Here is a 16,729-nt window from a genome sequence, read left to right as displayed (position 1 = left end):
ACCCCGCAGAGTGTGTTTAGTTCATTTGCATTTGAATCAATTGTTTTTTGAAGGAGTGGTTTTTGGGCTGGAAGTTTGAAGTTTTGGTAAGGGAGTGAAGCAACATTTACAACTGTTCAATAGGAATCATTTAACTTGAGAAGTATTTGCAGATGCCATTGATGATGGATAAGTATTAAGTATTATGAATAAGTTCACTTTATACATAAGTGAACATTATGACGTGAAACTTTAACAGGCAAATGTAACTTGCAAGAAATGATGAAAATGTCAATGAACCGCAACGTTTTGTTCTAATTTTAGTAGGTGAAATTGATAAAACGTTATTTTAACGTGATTTTGTAGTGCAGAAAGTATACATGTAGGCGTTTTGTTACATTTATTACACTTAATTTCTTTCCAAAAAATCATGTTTTTCATCAAAAATCCTTAACAAAACAGCACGAATTGCATTAAATTTACAGCAGCATACTGTCTCGTTAGGTGTGTGACAGATAAAAGAAGAAGACAACCCGCAACGCTCAAAACGAAACTTCAATTACGAAATTGCGGTTAATTTTCGTGTCGAGTTCTGCGGAAAAGCTTTGCAATTGTACCTCGTACGCTTCCGAACGGCGCCGTTTGACGATCGTTAAAATGTATTCAACGAACGGCAAGAAGAAATTGCTACACTTGACATGCATTAGCCCATGAAAGACGCTCCTTCTCAGCTCGTTGCAAACGATTACATTACCCACGGAAGCCAATTCATTTGCTGCTTTTGAAGCTGAGGACTGTACAGACTATACATCGAAACGTACTAAGAAAGTCATGTGTGTGTGTGTGTGTGTGTGTGTTTGTGAAGTAAACAAACTGCTTCTACGAGCTGCAGGCAAATAATCTCTCCCGGCTCTTACGGTTGCGTCAAAGCTGGCTTTCCAGGACGGCTCTCGTCTCTGCCAACCGAACAAAAAGAAACCGAAAGCCGTCTCGATTTTCCCTAACGATCGGTTTTGCGGTTTTTGGGGAAATGCTGTGAGAATCAACCAACCCGCGCATCCCCCCGCTTGCTGTCCCCCGATGCTAAAGACAGTTCTGATGTGACGCAGCGATTTTCAAGTGACTTTGAAGGAAAGGCGCCGTCATAACGCGCCAGCGCAACTACTCACCACCGACGAGCACGACCGACATCAGGTTGATGGATACGCCATAATTGGTTTCGTGATTTAATCCCTTTAGGTACACCTCCTCCTTGTTGTTGTCGACGCGGGCTATCAGTCGAGCGCCGTGCACATCGATGCGTACCTGAAGCGAAGGAGAGATGTGGAAAAAAAAGATGTATTGTAGCAAGATGGCAAACGCACTAGACTAATTACGGGAAGGTGCCAGCGGATAGGTGCTGGTGATGTTGATTTGATTGAGGTTTTGCGAAAGGGATTTTCAGGGAAACGGGTTCGTTATCATTATGGTGCCATTAGCTAGCCGGTCGGCGATGCTGGGGGAAGCTCCTTTTCGGGTGTGATTTTCATCACCCCTCCCCCCCCCCCCTGATCCATCTCATTTGTTAACCAATGCACAGACAAGCTAATGCTAATGACTGCAAGGGTGAGGATGGTGAAAATTTGTAATGATGCTTTAATTGCCACTAATCGATGGGGTGTACCACATGGGGCATGTCTGCTGCAAAATTTTGTAGAAAAAAGCATCTTCTGACGAGCGCTTTGCATACCTTCAGGCGGACCAATTACCGATGGACAGCAAAGCGCCTGAAGTCATGCAATGTGCAATAAGAAAAAAAAACGCCACCGATTTGGAAACACGCTCTCGGAGGCTTTAAGCAGCAAACATGAATCTTAACAACCCACTCAGACAAAACAAATCTTAGCAACTGCGAGAAAATAGACACCCACTCTGACGTCATGGGCTGTTTTCGTCCATCGTCTTAGAGCTGCCGGCTACGCACACGCATATTGATACGTGTTGTATGCCGTGTCTGCCTTTGCAGCAAGCGTGGATGTTTAAACTGTGTGTTTTTGTGGGGGTTCTTTTTTTCTTCATCTCCCAACTCTATACCACATTCAATTCCAGCGCCATTCTTCAATAGCAAACACATAGGGCGCGTATCATAAAGCACGCCCTTGTGCGCCACCTGTACCTGTCTCAAGTGAGTCTGCAGGCAAGCGGCTCGTGCGTACGATACTTCCGCCCCAAGCCCGGCTGAAAGTGGGATCTGTTCGCTCCCTTACCTAGCACACAAACAGGAAGGATGATGTTGGCAAGCAAGGCTAGTAAACAGCAAAACAACTTTTACCGTCTGCGTGTGTAGCGTGCTCGATGGCATGATGGATGGATGATAGCGGGTGCCTGAAGCTGCACGAAACCTCTCCCTATCCGACCCGTTTGCTATATGTTTGAAGATGAGGTTTTTTTTCCCTTAATGTTCCTGCAATCTTCAAAGGGTACGTTCTGGGAACATCCCTTGCGATCTTTTGTGTATGTGTGTGTGTGTGTGTGTGAGAGAGAAAGAGTGTGGGGTTGTATTTTTGAACGGAGTGGTTTTGTCAAACAGGAAGATGCTTCAGAGATCGGAATTTAATTATCACCTTTCCAACTCCTTTTTTGTGGTTGTGGTGGCATGTAGTTCTTCCTTTCTGCAAAGAAGACCTACCTTCCAAGAACGCAACGTGTATCGTATGTTTCAGTCATATTGTCATAAGAGTGAGTGGGTTGAAAATCAACTCGTCAAGGGCAGCTCTTCATGATGGAAGTCTTTTAATTTACCTCCAAATTGACACACTTTCTCAGCATTCGCAACGACGGCTCGCAACAATGCACAGAGAAAGCCTACATATGGCTGCTACATGCACAATGCACAAGGCACAAATGCAATCAAGCTTTATGGCAAAGCTTCCAATTAAAAGCACGTTCGGGTTTGGTGGCGGTTGTAGCTAGCATTTTGGGAGGAAATTATTATGTTGTGGCCTGCTACGCTCCACTGCCTGCTAGTGTTTTGTGGGCTTCCGCACACGTGTAGTAGCTGGGATCCCAGAGAATGATGGATTTCCTATCAGCTCCGTGGCAAGGGTAGGATGTAAAGATGCCGCTTCTAGCAGCAGCACACAAAACTCATCATTCGATGGGGTAGAAGAAGGAACAAAAATCCCACTCATCCAGTTCGGAAACGGTGCGTATCGAATGTGCTTTCCGGTAGCGGCAACCTGCCACCCACACGATGTTTGGTAAATTTTTGACGAACTCTAGTTGTTCAGACTCCCAAAGAAGCAAGTGTGGAGAGTGTGTGGGAATGTTTTTTTTTTTTCGACAGAGATTAGATAAGGATCTATTAGGAGAGGGTACCGTTGGACAAAACAACCCACTTACGGATCGCTTCCACCGTCCAGCAAGTGGGCAGCTAGTTGGTACGATGGTACAGAGAGAGACGATTGGACATTTTGCTTCCAATTTGTTCCAACCGTCCGCTTCATATCTTCTCTGGAGAGGGGTTAGCAGTACATTCGGATGTTCCTTTCCGAAAGGATACTGTGTGTATGACTAGCCGGATGATGGGATGATGAAGGAGATGAGCTCAATGATGATGATGATGGAGCAGTTGTGTGATAGCTAGGTACTTATGTGTATATAGTTTTTTTCTCTCTTGTACCGAAACCATCGTGTTCTGTGGCTCGCAACTTACCATGACACTGTGCCACTCGTCCCGGTTGAGCCCTTCGCCGACCGTGACGCTGGTCGAGTGGTTCCCGAACACGTGCACCACCTTCAGCTGGCCCTTCTCCACGATCACGTACAGCGCGTACGGATCGAGCTTGACACCGGCGGGCGTCTTGACGTTGTGATACACGAGCAGCCCGTGCGGTAGCCGCGTCCGAAACTGGAACGAGATCTCCCGGCACAGCCTGGCGGGTAGTGAAAAAAAAACGGGGGGGAAGAAATGGGGCAAAAATTAATTAAGCACACCATAAGCGAGAAGCTCATCGTTGAGGGGATGAGTTTCTGGGGCCAGCCGCCGTTGAACGGAACGGATCTACTGCTCCCCTGTCTACTGAGGCTCTTTGTGTTGTTTGATCGGCACAGTGTGTGTGTGCGTGTGTGTGTTTGTGCTTTTTTTGGGCGTTTGCCTTGGTTCTTGATAGCACAGCGATTGAGGGAGTGAGTATGCTTAACCAGCAACGTCAGGTGCATGGATCAAGTAGATGGTTGTACCGAGTGAAGGCTTGTAGCGTTTAGTGCAAAAAAAAAAAAGAAATGAAGAGTGTTGAGCCTTGTTTTTTTTGTAACTGACACTGCATGAGCTTCAATTTAGAGTGAAAAATGTACATACGCGTAACAGGTGGGCTTTTGGAGCTTGAGGAACACGAGAAATTTTGGATCGATATATTAATGAGATGAAAAGTGAAGCGCACCAGACGCTTGAAGGTACGTTGGGAAATGGGAATGATTTTACTGTGTGTTGTGCTCTTTGATCCAGGGAGGCGTTGGATAGACGAGATGAACGACAGCTAACCGAAGGTTGATTGGTTTATGGTGTTGAGGTTAAGGATGGGCTGGGGATGTGATTAAACGGAGAGAGTTCTTTTGAGCTCATTGGATATTTTGCTTTTGCGTTTTTAAATGGAGCATTTGTTTCGCATCATTAATCCTGCTGTGTTAAAAGCGCCTGAAGCTATGCAATTTGGCAATATTAGCAACATTTATAGTATTTTTCGAACACGATTTTATACGGTAAATATAGCTAGTAAATAATTACAAATAATTCACCCAACAACCATCATCAACACATATTAAATGTACAAAAATGTAGTCCTGAGCCAATCAAAGGGCAATTTTTGGACCTTGTCTTCAATTTTGTTGAGCGCCTAGATTTATGCTAATTTTTATTTTTAAACTGTGCTACATATTGAAAACAAGTGCTGTCTACATACCATTTATAAAAGGTAACCGCAATATAATGAGAAAGTAAAACAAAATATTGCGTCCCAATAGATGCTAAGTAAATATCACAGAGCAATTTCTGTTAGTAAACTTTTCATCATCTTGAAAAGTTAAAGCTTAAACCTTAACAAACTTCTTTTCGATAGCAAATTGCATACATTTAGGCGTTTGGTAATAAGAGCAAGTTATTTCTAGAATCGTATGCGTCTTGTAAATTTATTGTATTCCAAGATAACCTCTTACCTACTTTGTGTGTATTGCTTTTGTTATTAGATAGGGTACATAAATATATTTTATGGTTTGTTTCTAAACTCTTTCTTTTCTAAACTATAAAATTATTTTCTTATTAAAGCTACTTCGAAAACATTGCTAAAATCACTATTAAGCATACCTTTAGGCGCTTGGCTAGCCCGTCAGTGTTAATCTCTACGTATACCAGTTGAAGCAAACTAATGTAGTAAATAGGAAATGTTTGCCAACTGCTTTCGTCCCCATACACAATTTGCTGGTCCTGTTCCATTTGATCAAGACAGCTGCTATTTCTACACTTGTACCATGTGCCCGACCAATAATGCACCCCGTTTTTTCCCCATCCATTTGCTAACAAAACTTCTCCGCAACCGTAGGCAGCGAGTGGTCAAATAATGAAATAGTTGCGTCTTTCGATTTTACCAAAAGGGCTTACCCACCACTCAATAAAGTAATCCGCTCCGCCCATGTTGCGAGGCAGGCTTTGCTGCATCGGAGGGCCGAGCGCCCGGAGGCGCTAATACCGTTGACGGCGTCGGCTTAGTATTTACCTGAGCTGAAACGTCTGGATGGTTTCACCGTCCATCTGGATGAAGGTGTTGTTTTTGGCAAACATGAACGTTTTCTCGTAGCCCGTCTCCTTGAACGTCAGCTCGGACCCCCGGAGCTCGTCCGGCACGGGGGCGAGCGTGCTGCTGGACGAGTGCAGCGACCATGCCTCCTGCGTCTGGGTGCGGACGCTCGTCGAGGACGGATCGACCGTGGTCGTTAGCGGGACGGGCGGTTGGGGCGTCTCTGTTGGAGGGAGAACAAGAAAGGAAACACGGAATTAGAATCATCTGACCGGATCGATCTCTGGCTCGGCAGGGCGTATGGTGAAATACGGTTTGGGTTTTAGTATTATCGTTCGCTGCCGTTTCGTTTGTTTGGCTTATCATTTTGGCTGCAATTGTGGTGAAAGTATGCTTTGAAGTTAGCAGCAACGGTGGGAGAATACGGATGATGAATACTGTCAGGGCCCAGCGCAGCTGGTCTCTAATCCCTGGCACCGGGTTAGACTCACGTGTTTCATTAGCACACTGCTGCATGCACTGCTCGTACGTTTCGAAATTGTTCTGCAGATTGCCACCGCAGCCGCCCCAGATGAACTGCGTACAGTTGTTGATCGTCTGCTCGAACCGGTACCGATAGTCGAACGTTTGGCACTGACCCGGCTCACCCGGTCCGGTACATTTGGCTGCGCGGGCAAAAGTAAGAGAGGGAGAGAGAGAGAGAGAGCGAGAAAGAAAGGAAGGAAGTGAAAAGAAAATATATCATCTTCAGGCTTCCGCACGGTGCACGGTACGGTAAGCGTCGTTCGTTTTTGCACACATACAACACACATACACACACACTTACGGTAGACTATTTCCTTCGGTGGCTCGGCGTTGGTCGGTATGGCAAGGACACACCGGTCGTACGGGATCGGGGCGAGCGTGAGGCAAAGTGTAAGCAATACTGATGCGGCATGATAGGTCATTATTTTACCGGGGCAAGCTGTTGATGCTGCTGTTGCTGTGTGGTGGAGGGAGGGTGGATGGAAAAAAACAGAAAACCCCGTTAGCGTGGGAAAAACGACCTCGAGAATGAGCGAACGGAACGAAAGTGCCACCAAGAGAGACCCATACGGGATACAAATTATGGTTATGGTTAAGGGGGCGTTTTGGGCTTTTCCGGGAGGGTGCCGGCAAAGTAATGGCTAGCACAAAGGTGAGCTGCGGTAGTGCGAATGTATGTGCAAGATTATCACAGCCGCACGTGTGTTTATGGTGCATCTGGTAGGCAACTGTAATGGGGTAAAAACCGTGTGATTTGGTTTTTCAAAAGGCTTCACAAAGGTATGGTGTGTTTAGGTACAAAGGTGTGTTTTAGGTACTGAAATAGGCTTCACAGTGTCACGTTTAAGTTTTGGTTTATGTTGGTGTATATTGCTCTTGATATTACTTGATTTGGCTGAATGTTTTCGAATATGCGTTTTCATAATTTTTTATGATAGTATAAATTTAAGGTTGCTAATAGTTCTCTATGGTTGTTTTAAGAACTATATTGAATTAATATATAACGATACAAAAACCATTTGGAAACAAACATGTTTGAAAAGATCTAATTCTTTTTTGAAATCCTCTGTAATGTTTTATCAGAAATAATAATTAGAAAGAAGAAAAAAACTTAAATGCAAGGTTTTAGATAAAGAGACATTCATCCAGTAGGCTCTATTGTAATAACTAACTGACAGTGGTAGCGGAATTGGACGATTATCTAGAGCTTTTGGAAGTTTAAAAAACTAATTGGAAAATGCAACAAACATTGATATGCAACATCATATGTAAAAAAGTAGGGGAAAGCGGGGCAAAATGGGCATGTTAAGCAGTTTACTGAATATTCCTTTGAATGTCCCACAAAACTTAATTTTTCTTCCATTATTGTATGCCTCCACCCTTCATCTGTGGATTTAAATTGCCAAATAGAATGAAAACTACTTAAAATCATGGAAACAGTGTAAAATATTAGTTGATGTTTTACGAGACGCTATTTTGACATGCGGGGTAAAATGGACACAGCCCTGGGGCAAAATGGGCATATGTAAACAAACTGTGAAACGTCAAAACACTGGGGCAATATGGGCCACAACAACTGCGCTTAAGTAATGGTCTATGCTTTTGCGCACGTTTCGTGAAATGAATTTTCGTTCTATCTTTTGTTTTGCTGGTCAGAAAAGCCCTTAAAATTCTTCCAAAAATATGTTATTAATCGTTTTTACACGCTTAAATCTACAAAATCGAATCTTTTGAAGCTGTGTCTGTTATAATTATTGAGGCGACAAATACGGCACCATAGCCTCACCAAGCGCTGTATGTCAAAAGCATCTGCCCATTTTGCCCCACATGAAGCATTTTTGTATTTTTTGTTATTGTATTAATCTTATAATATATAATATTAATATTAATTATAATTCAATCGCCTTGCTTTCTTCAGACAAATTGTAAAGAAATATCGTATCTTTAAAAATATAGCATGAAAAACTTCAACGCATCCCTTTGATACTGGTTTAAGCTTATTTACAAAGTGGCTAAAATTACATCAATATGCTACTAAACTTTATTTTGTATTTTTTTTTTGGTTATCTGTTATGTAAGGGATATGAAACTTACATGTTGTCCATAGAACACTCCAATGAATACATTTTGAGCATTGGAAAGTATCTTTGTAGTCTAATAATGCTTAAATAGAGGGTGTCCATTTTGCCCCGCTTTCCTCTAATAAAAATAGTTGGTACCGTATTACTAAACATTAGTATATAACCTGTTAGGTCCTTTATGATACCTTCGCTGATTCTTTACTAGCATCGAATATTTTGTACAAAACATTGATATCTGCTTTGAAAGGGTTCTGTTTAACTTTGATAGAAATATTTGAGTTGTTTTTAACTTATCTATTACAGGAGACCTCCGAGATACAACCTCTTTAGCGTTAAGACAATTCGCAGATATGACGATTTTGATTTTAATAGTTTAAAGTTGTAATTTAGAAGAAATTTGTGAATTTGTTTCACTGGTAACCGTTACATACGAATTTATTTATGTTTAACTGAAAATTATTATATTCCTGTAAATATTTTTACTGAAAAAATCAATCACTTTGTCATTTAACGACGCTTTTAACTGTCGAAAACTCCATTCACTAAGCAGCAAAGAATATTGTAATCGACACGTAGACGCGCTTTGAAAAATATGCTTTATCAACATAATTATCCTTATCAATCGCTTCTCTCCAAACGCGGGCTCAAAAAGGTATTGATTTTTCTATCACCTACTTTACCGACTGTGTTCCATTAAATTAAAATCCCTGATAGAATAGTGCGTGCTGCCATCGGTTTTCGCACGCTCCGCCATGTGCCGCCGCCCGGGAAGCACTTTGATCGTGAGCGTACAATTTCCACACTCAAATTGGCTAATTTACTATCACACCGCTGATACTGCACGATAGCGGCGAAAGCAAAGAATCACGCATGGGCTAAAAATATCTATAATGCGGATCATTTTTTTCCCTGCCAGCGCAAAAGCCGGCGTGCATCGGGCTTGATGGAGGCGCCCAGTACTCAACGGTGCGGCAGGAACGAATGTCATGCTAATGTTTCCATAATTTGCTCTGCCATCACCACGGTGATGGGACATTTTCTTCGCTGATAAAGAGTACTTGCTTACACACACACACACACACACACACACACACACACCCACGCTGGTGTGTAGCGGGGTTTTGGGTCGGTCGGAAAGCATCACATCACGGTCTGGGGTTTTGGGTTTGCGCGACTGCTGTGGGAGAGAGAAAATCTCATAAATCTTCCCTTACCCTTCGCCTGCCAAGGACGAAAGCGTAGCCACGCCACTTCAGTTATTAGGTAAGCTCATTACTTTCGACTAAGTGTTGGAGTGGGTGCACGTGGGTGTGTGTGTGTGTGTGTGTGTGTGTTGGAAAAAGATTAAAGAGGATAAGCGTGACGTGCCGAACCGAACGCTCACCATATCACGCACAGGATTTACCGCATGCAATGGGTAGGCAAGGTGAACGGTGGCAACAAGGGAACACGAGCCCATTGAAACCTGGTGCAATTGTTTTCGCCTTGTTCCGGCAATCAATTCCCGGGATGCTGGTAATGAATTGCCGCACTTGCTTTGTTTACCGTATCGTCTCTTTGTGGTGGCGGGGCATGGTGTCGGTGCAAATGGGGAATAATTTACACCGTAGCTTTTTCGATCTAATATTTAACGGCAAGCGAAACGGTGGCCAAGGATCAGGGATGTATTATTTATAATACAACAAGTCAATAAATTAACACACTCACGCTTGGATTAGGTTCGTGACGGTGTAGAATGGTTTTTTGAATCACACGAAAAGGAAATGTTAATAATAAAAAACAAACAACGATACTGGTGGAAAATAGCAGCGTTGACCTACATTGTTGTGAGATTTCTTACTTGACGAAAAGTTGTTTGTAAGATTTATCCAAGCAATAACTTTTGCGCCGAAACGTGGCACAACTCCAGCTTATTTTTGTTTGGAATTGACTTTTATCGTCCACTTTATTTCACGCTCAGAACACCCTAAAAGCAAAACTTTACGAAAAGTGGTAGCCCGCTCCCGTAAACCTGCATCCACCTGTTTGTCAACAGCATAACGCAATTTTGCTGATAAAGATTATAAAATAAGCACCCCTTTCCGGTGTCGGACAATTGTAAAAATGCGCACAAAAAAAAAGGCGGCAAATAGCGAGCGCCTGCGACGCAGCTGCCCCAAAGCAAGCCAAGTTTTGCGGAAAGTTTCATCCTGCACAACCTGTTTGAATCGGCCCGGTAATTAGCGGGCATCGGTCGAGCGGTATTTTAGTTTACTTTCGTTTCGCTTGTTTGTTTGTTTGATGCACAAACAACTGCCACGAGCAGTGCCAGTGCGGCGGGGCGTGTGGGTATGGTGTCATTAATGAGCACGGTTTTTACGATGCTGTAATACTGCGGTGCGCTGCCCCGGCTAACGACTGCGGTGTACGCGCGAACGACGCGGTACGTGTAGAACGTGTTTGGGAGGTGATAAGATAAGGAACGGGGTCAGTCTGCCGGTGGACCTGTGAATGCCAGTGCGACTTTTCATCTCGGCTGTAGAGCGGTTTGGTTGGGCAGTTTTGTTGTATTTTTTTGCAGTTCGAAAGAGCAAAGCATCAAAACAATAATCAAACATTAAAGCAGCTTTTTGACATCGTTATTGAGTTAATTGTTTTATTTAAAAATAAAAAAATATAACATGTAATTCTACGTTTGGGCTATTCACTTTGTTCCCATGATAAGAGACGTATGCCCTTTATGGGTTAGGAGCTCAAATGAAGCGAGCTCCAATAAACAGAGCCGACTAACACGCTAAGGGTAAACTACCCAAGTGACATTTGCTCGAAATTGTTTTTCCATATCTGCTCGATTAGTACTCGATACGCCTGAAATTGTAAATTTGTGTGTGATCAAGTGTATTGAAAGCGCTAAGATTTGGTGAGTTCGTAAATTAGACTTGCTTCTATTGATGCACGATGCCGTAGAGCTCATTTTACATTCGTAGCTTTGATTTTTTATTTAAAAACAAAGGTAAATTTTGTGTGACGTTATTTTATAAAAAAATCGATATCATGTAAGTTTATACATGACCAACTGTAACGATAGGAAACATCATTTCCGAGCGAATTTAGAAGAAAACAACGAAAAAGCTGCATCACAGTTGATTTTAAAGGCCTTTTTCTAATTTCCCTTAAACTGGTGCAGTTCAAGGCTCCAGTTTAAGGGAATTTGCTCGAATTCTCGATTATTCGTGCTCGAAAATGTCAATTGGGCAGTCATGGATTATCCATAAATTACGAAACATAAAAATATGCTAGTTTTGACTTGAAAATTATTTTTCCAAGGGATGCTTTCGTGCTATTACACATTTCCATTGTGCGAATAATCATTTAGTCTAAAAACAATAGTTGATGGTACAATTTAAAAAAAAATACACCCTAAAGAGCAAACAATTCCGTCTAGGAAGTTCAGTCTAGGATAAAAATAATTGCCCTTCATAGCAAAACAAGCAAAGCTAAGTGTAATGTTGAATGCAAGAATAAAGACTATAATGTCAAAAATTAATTAAATATTGTTTGTACTGTTTATAAATATTAAAAAAACCCCTTAACAACATCCTAATATTATAAAAGTTAAAAACTTTCAATTGTACAAAAAAGCATTTCAAATCACTTCCCAGAACAAAGTAACCACTGCTGCTCGGCACATAAAAATGCACATCTTTGGCATTCCGAGCAAATGTTGACCTCTATCTGTCTTTCTCTTTCACTCTATCTCATTCTCGGAACGCAGCGGAAAAAGACAGAATCGTACGTGAATTATTATATTACGACTAATGTCCGCCGGACAGCGCTGTGTAAGTGATACATTAGATCCAAACGCAAGTCCGTCCTCCGTCGGGCCACCGGCTGACGTGCTCCTGTCTGGGCTGGTGAAGTGTGCCTGGTCGTCTACAGCCGGTGGTTTCAAACAAAACACCGGGAAAGCACACACACACACACATACACACACAGATAAACTTCCCCCAAAGGTTGTGTGGCGTTGTTTGCTTCCCCACCCGTATGGCTTGCAAACAGCAGCAGTGCAACGCCACGCCGGTCGTTGTGTTGTTGTCGGTCAGTCAGTTTGTCAGCCCCGGGATGGCAGGAATTTCAGCATGGACGGCACGTCCGGGCTTGACCACACGACGTTCCCGGGCAGTGTTCTTAGTTTCTCGTAGTTCTTTGTGTGTGCCGGGGTTGCATTTTTTGTACTCCTGCACTCCTGCCCCCTTCCGGCACAGCGAAAAACGTCAACTGTCCGAACGCAAAGGGGTAGCATATTTCAAAAGCTCTTTGGACACGCCGTTGCCGTGCCTTTATGACCTGCTGAGGGAGGGAGGTAGAGATTTTTACTCACAAAAGCGAACGTACGGCGGCCAGCTTCCGGGTGGGATGAGACAGCCCAAACGCACGTTGTAGCCGTTAAAGGTAATGCGGGGAGAGGATTCTATATTTTCTGCTCTTGAAAATGCATTCACGAACCAAGCAAAGGCAGGGACTGCTTGTGTCGGAGCGTGATAGTCACTCCAAAGGTTTCAGCTCAGTGGTGAAATGTGGTAGCATTCAGGCGACCACCATTGTACTTTGTGTATTCTTTACATATTTATTCCGCATTGCGTCGACCCTTGTACGGCAAGCGCCCCTAAATTCTTCTTGCAAATGACTTTAGACACTCGGTAGTCTCAGCTTCCTGGTGTTCTGGCGTGGGATTAGGCAGACAGACAGTCGATTGACCGGTGCAGGTCGTTCGAGAGACAGGGAACATCCGAACTGACACGACGTCCTCGTGTCTTCGTTGGCTTGCTGGCACGGAAAGAGCATAAGGACTTCCCGCACGACACTGCACACCCAGAATGGGCCGAACCTCATGATGATGATGAGGATGATGATGAGATTATGCCTTCCCTGGTTTGAGAACCTTGCCAGTTGGCGGGAAGGAAAATTAAATAGAAATGCATGCATGCGAAGTGCCGGTTTCGTTGACACGAGTTGATCATAATATCGTGTCCGGACCGGACGGACCGGTGTATCAATGGAGACACATTTTGCATCAATCGGCAAACCCGTTAATGCACCCCCCCCCCCCCCCCGGAGGGGGAGTTTAGAGTGTTGTGTATCGTTTTCAGTGCCCGGGAACATCCAATCACAGCCCGCACTTTCGTCTTTTGAAGCATGAAATGGCCATGGCCGGCATTTGATAGTTCGTATATTTACACTCCAGCGAGCGACAAATCAAACTCGAGTTTCTGGTGGGTGTTTCTGTACAGCTTTACGGGCGCTTGGCCGGTGTCGTTGCGATGAGTGCACTGGGTGGATTGCTATAGGAACTGTTTTGGGGAACGTAACTACGCAACAGATTGAGCCTGTCAGTTCCGAGGAAGCTTTTGCGCTCGAGAAGTTGTCATGTTGTAGTTTTGAATGCGAAATTCTATTGTTGAAGGGGAATTAGTTTTAAAGTTATTTGCTTTGTTCGGTTGCCTCTGTGATACGCTTAAGCAACTCCATATTTAGGCGTTAAGTTTTGCTTTATTTTTTTGTTAGCAACAAGACGCCGTTTGAAGTGATTGAATTGGCTGTGCAAAATTCAGTTACAGATTATCAAGATTGTCTCATAATCTTGATGATACCAGTATTATTAAGCTCTCTATGCATGATAAAGTACGTGGTAGGCCACACAATACTTTATATCGTCTGGGTATAGTCTTCCTTTGAAATATGTTAGACTACATGTTCAGAATTATGTTGGTAGTTATTCAAGCATTCAAGCATTAAAACATGAAAAAGCGAAGTTTATTCGTTTATAAGGATTCAACCTAATAGCTAGGATTTAAACTACATTTTTAACTGCAACAACCCAGTTTACCAAGTCATTCTTTGGCCAAACATAACCACGTATGGCGCATACATCAAGGGAAAGCGGACTGTCCTGTTGCACGAGTTGTAAGATCGCAAAGAAATAATAGCTGGCATCGCGAAAGAAATGGTTTAAAATTAATAAGAGTCGTTAAAAATTGCTAGAATTTGGCATCGCGAACGCATTGAGTTCATTTGTTAATTTTAACGACTGGTCCTAAGCCGTCGTTAAACAAACGACTGTCAAGAGCGTATGCGATACAAATTAACAGTCGTTTAATTATACTGCTCGATTTTTTCCCCCGTGTTTGCCTATATGCGATATCGAGCAGTCCTTAACTGTTTTGACGATCGTTTATTTTAACAGGAATGAACAACAAATGAACTCAGTTAAACCAAAATGAACTTCAAACGACTGTTAAAAAGAGTTCATTTATTCGCAACGCCGGCTAATATTTAATGACCTTGGCAGAGCTGTTGGGGCTGAAATCCAAACTACTTATTTTAGAAGTGCAACATACTCTTTTCAGCAACTTTCAACGTGTTTGCAAATATCCTGTAATAACGAACAAATGAACGACATAAGGAAGTAACAACCATTGAACAAATGCAAACAATTTAATTGTATTTCATGAGTAATAAAATTACAAAATTGTTTGAATATGTTTGTAATTTTATAAAAGTTTCAAGTCCGGTGCTAACAGCAATGAAATCCTCCAAAAAATGATTACAATCTAGCAGCAGTTATGTTCGTACGTGTCCACGTGACGCATGGTAGCTTGATTTAATCTCCTACGCGATCGGATTCGTCCCAAGCAAGCTAAAACTGTCTAATTAGAAACATTCGCAAACCTTCAAGCGCGGGCATTAGTCATTTGCTGGTGAGCTTCCAGCAGCTTGAGTTTACTCGCATTTTTGTCGTACATGTAACTGACATTGAATGGAACGGAACCGCGCCAGTAAGCGTATTCCTAACAAAAAAAAAGAACGAACCGTCAGCCAGTGCTTGATATTTGACCGAAGCTCACTCTCCTACAACAAAACAAAAACATTCCTCAGAAATCAAACTTCTTGTTGTGTTTGGTGCGCGCGAAAAAGCACACATTCGATAAACCCATCACGTACAGCGCCGAACAGCGAAGAACAATGCCAAGCCCGTGCGCTTGCATTGTATTTCTATTTATCTCTCCGCTCGACTGACGTGCCCGATGCCGGGATCCGTGAAAGCGAGCGCATTAATTGACTGAATGCCACGTGGTCTGCCATTCCAAATGGGCGAAGGGGTGGCTGAAATGCTCCATCTCCCTGACTCGCACGGCACTGTTCTGTGGACGGTCGTCGCCGGGGCCAAACTTTGACAGCTTTATTTTTTGCTTCCTCCCCACCGTGCACTCGTGCATTCCAGCTTCCGTCCGAACGCTCCGTGCTTGCGGACGTCAGTGCCACGGCAACGGCTCTCGAGTCGATTACGACAATTCCACACAATCAAACAACAAGTGCGTGCTTTGTTTCCGTGCGATCGTGGCTCGTGGGTGGGATGGGTATGGGCGATCAAATCTGGACAAACATACCAGTATCTTCTCCAGAGTTTGGACATGCCGAAATCTTCCCTCGACTGTTAGCTCGCTCGCTCGCTTTGTGATGCCACTTTTGGGTACGTTTCTTTGGCATGTGTTGCCTGCTTACTTGTTGGTTGTTTTATTGTGTCCTTGTTTTTTTGTTGCTCTCAGTTTGAAATCCATCCCTGTTGCCCGTTCGGAAGATAAATCAGTTTCAGCCTGTCCGAGGTCGGGGTCTTGTTGGGTATGCGCTCGTGCTCAATCCCTTTGCTCAATCCCCCGTTACGTTTTCTTCGACGACGTCAGCATCAAGCTTGCCAGACGGGCACACGAGACTTGGCTGGTCAAAAAGATAAATATTTGTAATTGATTTATTCCCTCCAATCGGTTGCGAGGGCTTGAGCTCTTTCGGCTTTCGCTGTACGGCTTGGGAACGAAAAAGCTCGCCCAACGGTGGAGTAGTCCCTTTGGCCCGAACGGCAATGATGAATTTCAGGGAGCTTGATCTTTTCGGTTTCGCTTTTTTTTAAAAGATGGTTTTGAACAAAAATTCTATCGTTTACGAAATTTTTCAACGTGCCTGCGTATCGTCCCGCGCTCGTCTCGCCGCGTCTCACGGCGCAAAGCAAAAGAAGACGTTGCCTGCGTGACCTGTTCGGCAAGAATGTTACCGTTTTGGTGGGGGGAGTGAAAAATACATCCACCGATCCCGTACCAGCTGGTGCGTAAAAGTGGAAACTTTTCACAAACCGTTTGCCCGAACGTGATCGCAATAAATAGGGACGGCAGTTTCACAGAGAGCGGGACGGAGCGCGTGCGAAAGCTACTGCTTTTTTAATCCTGCACAAGACAGAATTGATGGAAAAGGTTCATTTCTTTGCCTGGCTTTTGATGCTGGGAAATGGATTGTTTTTGGCCTTGAATTTTCGGTTGCTCTGGATGGAACGAGTTGGTTTTA

At 43.4% G+C, this 16,729-nt stretch overlaps 1 protein-coding gene across 10 annotated transcripts in view; it reads right to left on the bottom strand.

Moving 5' to 3' along the window:
- The window catches only part of LOC121594643 (neurexin-3), a 47,560-nt gene that overhangs the window by 14,116 nt on the left and 16,715 nt on the right, over positions 1 to 16,729 (bottom strand). For all 10 annotated transcript variants that reach the window (XM_041918134.1, XM_041918131.1, XM_041918140.1 and 7 more), the window contains exons 3-7: positions 6,577 to 6,732; positions 6,242 to 6,415; positions 5,730 to 5,973; positions 3,674 to 3,893; positions 1,149 to 1,284 (exon numbers count right to left, since the gene is read on the bottom strand). In XM_041918134.1, coding sequence (XP_041774068.1) covers positions 1,149 to 1,284; positions 3,674 to 3,893; positions 5,730 to 5,973; positions 6,242 to 6,415; positions 6,577 to 6,697 — 895 coding nt within the window. In that variant the 5' untranslated portion in view covers positions 6,698 to 6,732. The remainder of the gene's footprint in view (positions 1 to 1,148; positions 1,285 to 3,673; positions 3,894 to 5,729; positions 5,974 to 6,241; positions 6,416 to 6,576; positions 6,733 to 16,729) is intronic.

The sequence above is a fragment of the Anopheles merus genome, chromosome 2L, assembly GCF_017562075.2.
Source record: "Anopheles merus strain MAF chromosome 2L, AmerM5.1, whole genome shotgun sequence".
NCBI classification, from domain to species: Eukaryota; Metazoa; Arthropoda; class Insecta; order Diptera; family Culicidae; genus Anopheles; species Anopheles merus.
This window is presented reverse-complemented; position numbering and strand designations above follow the sequence as displayed.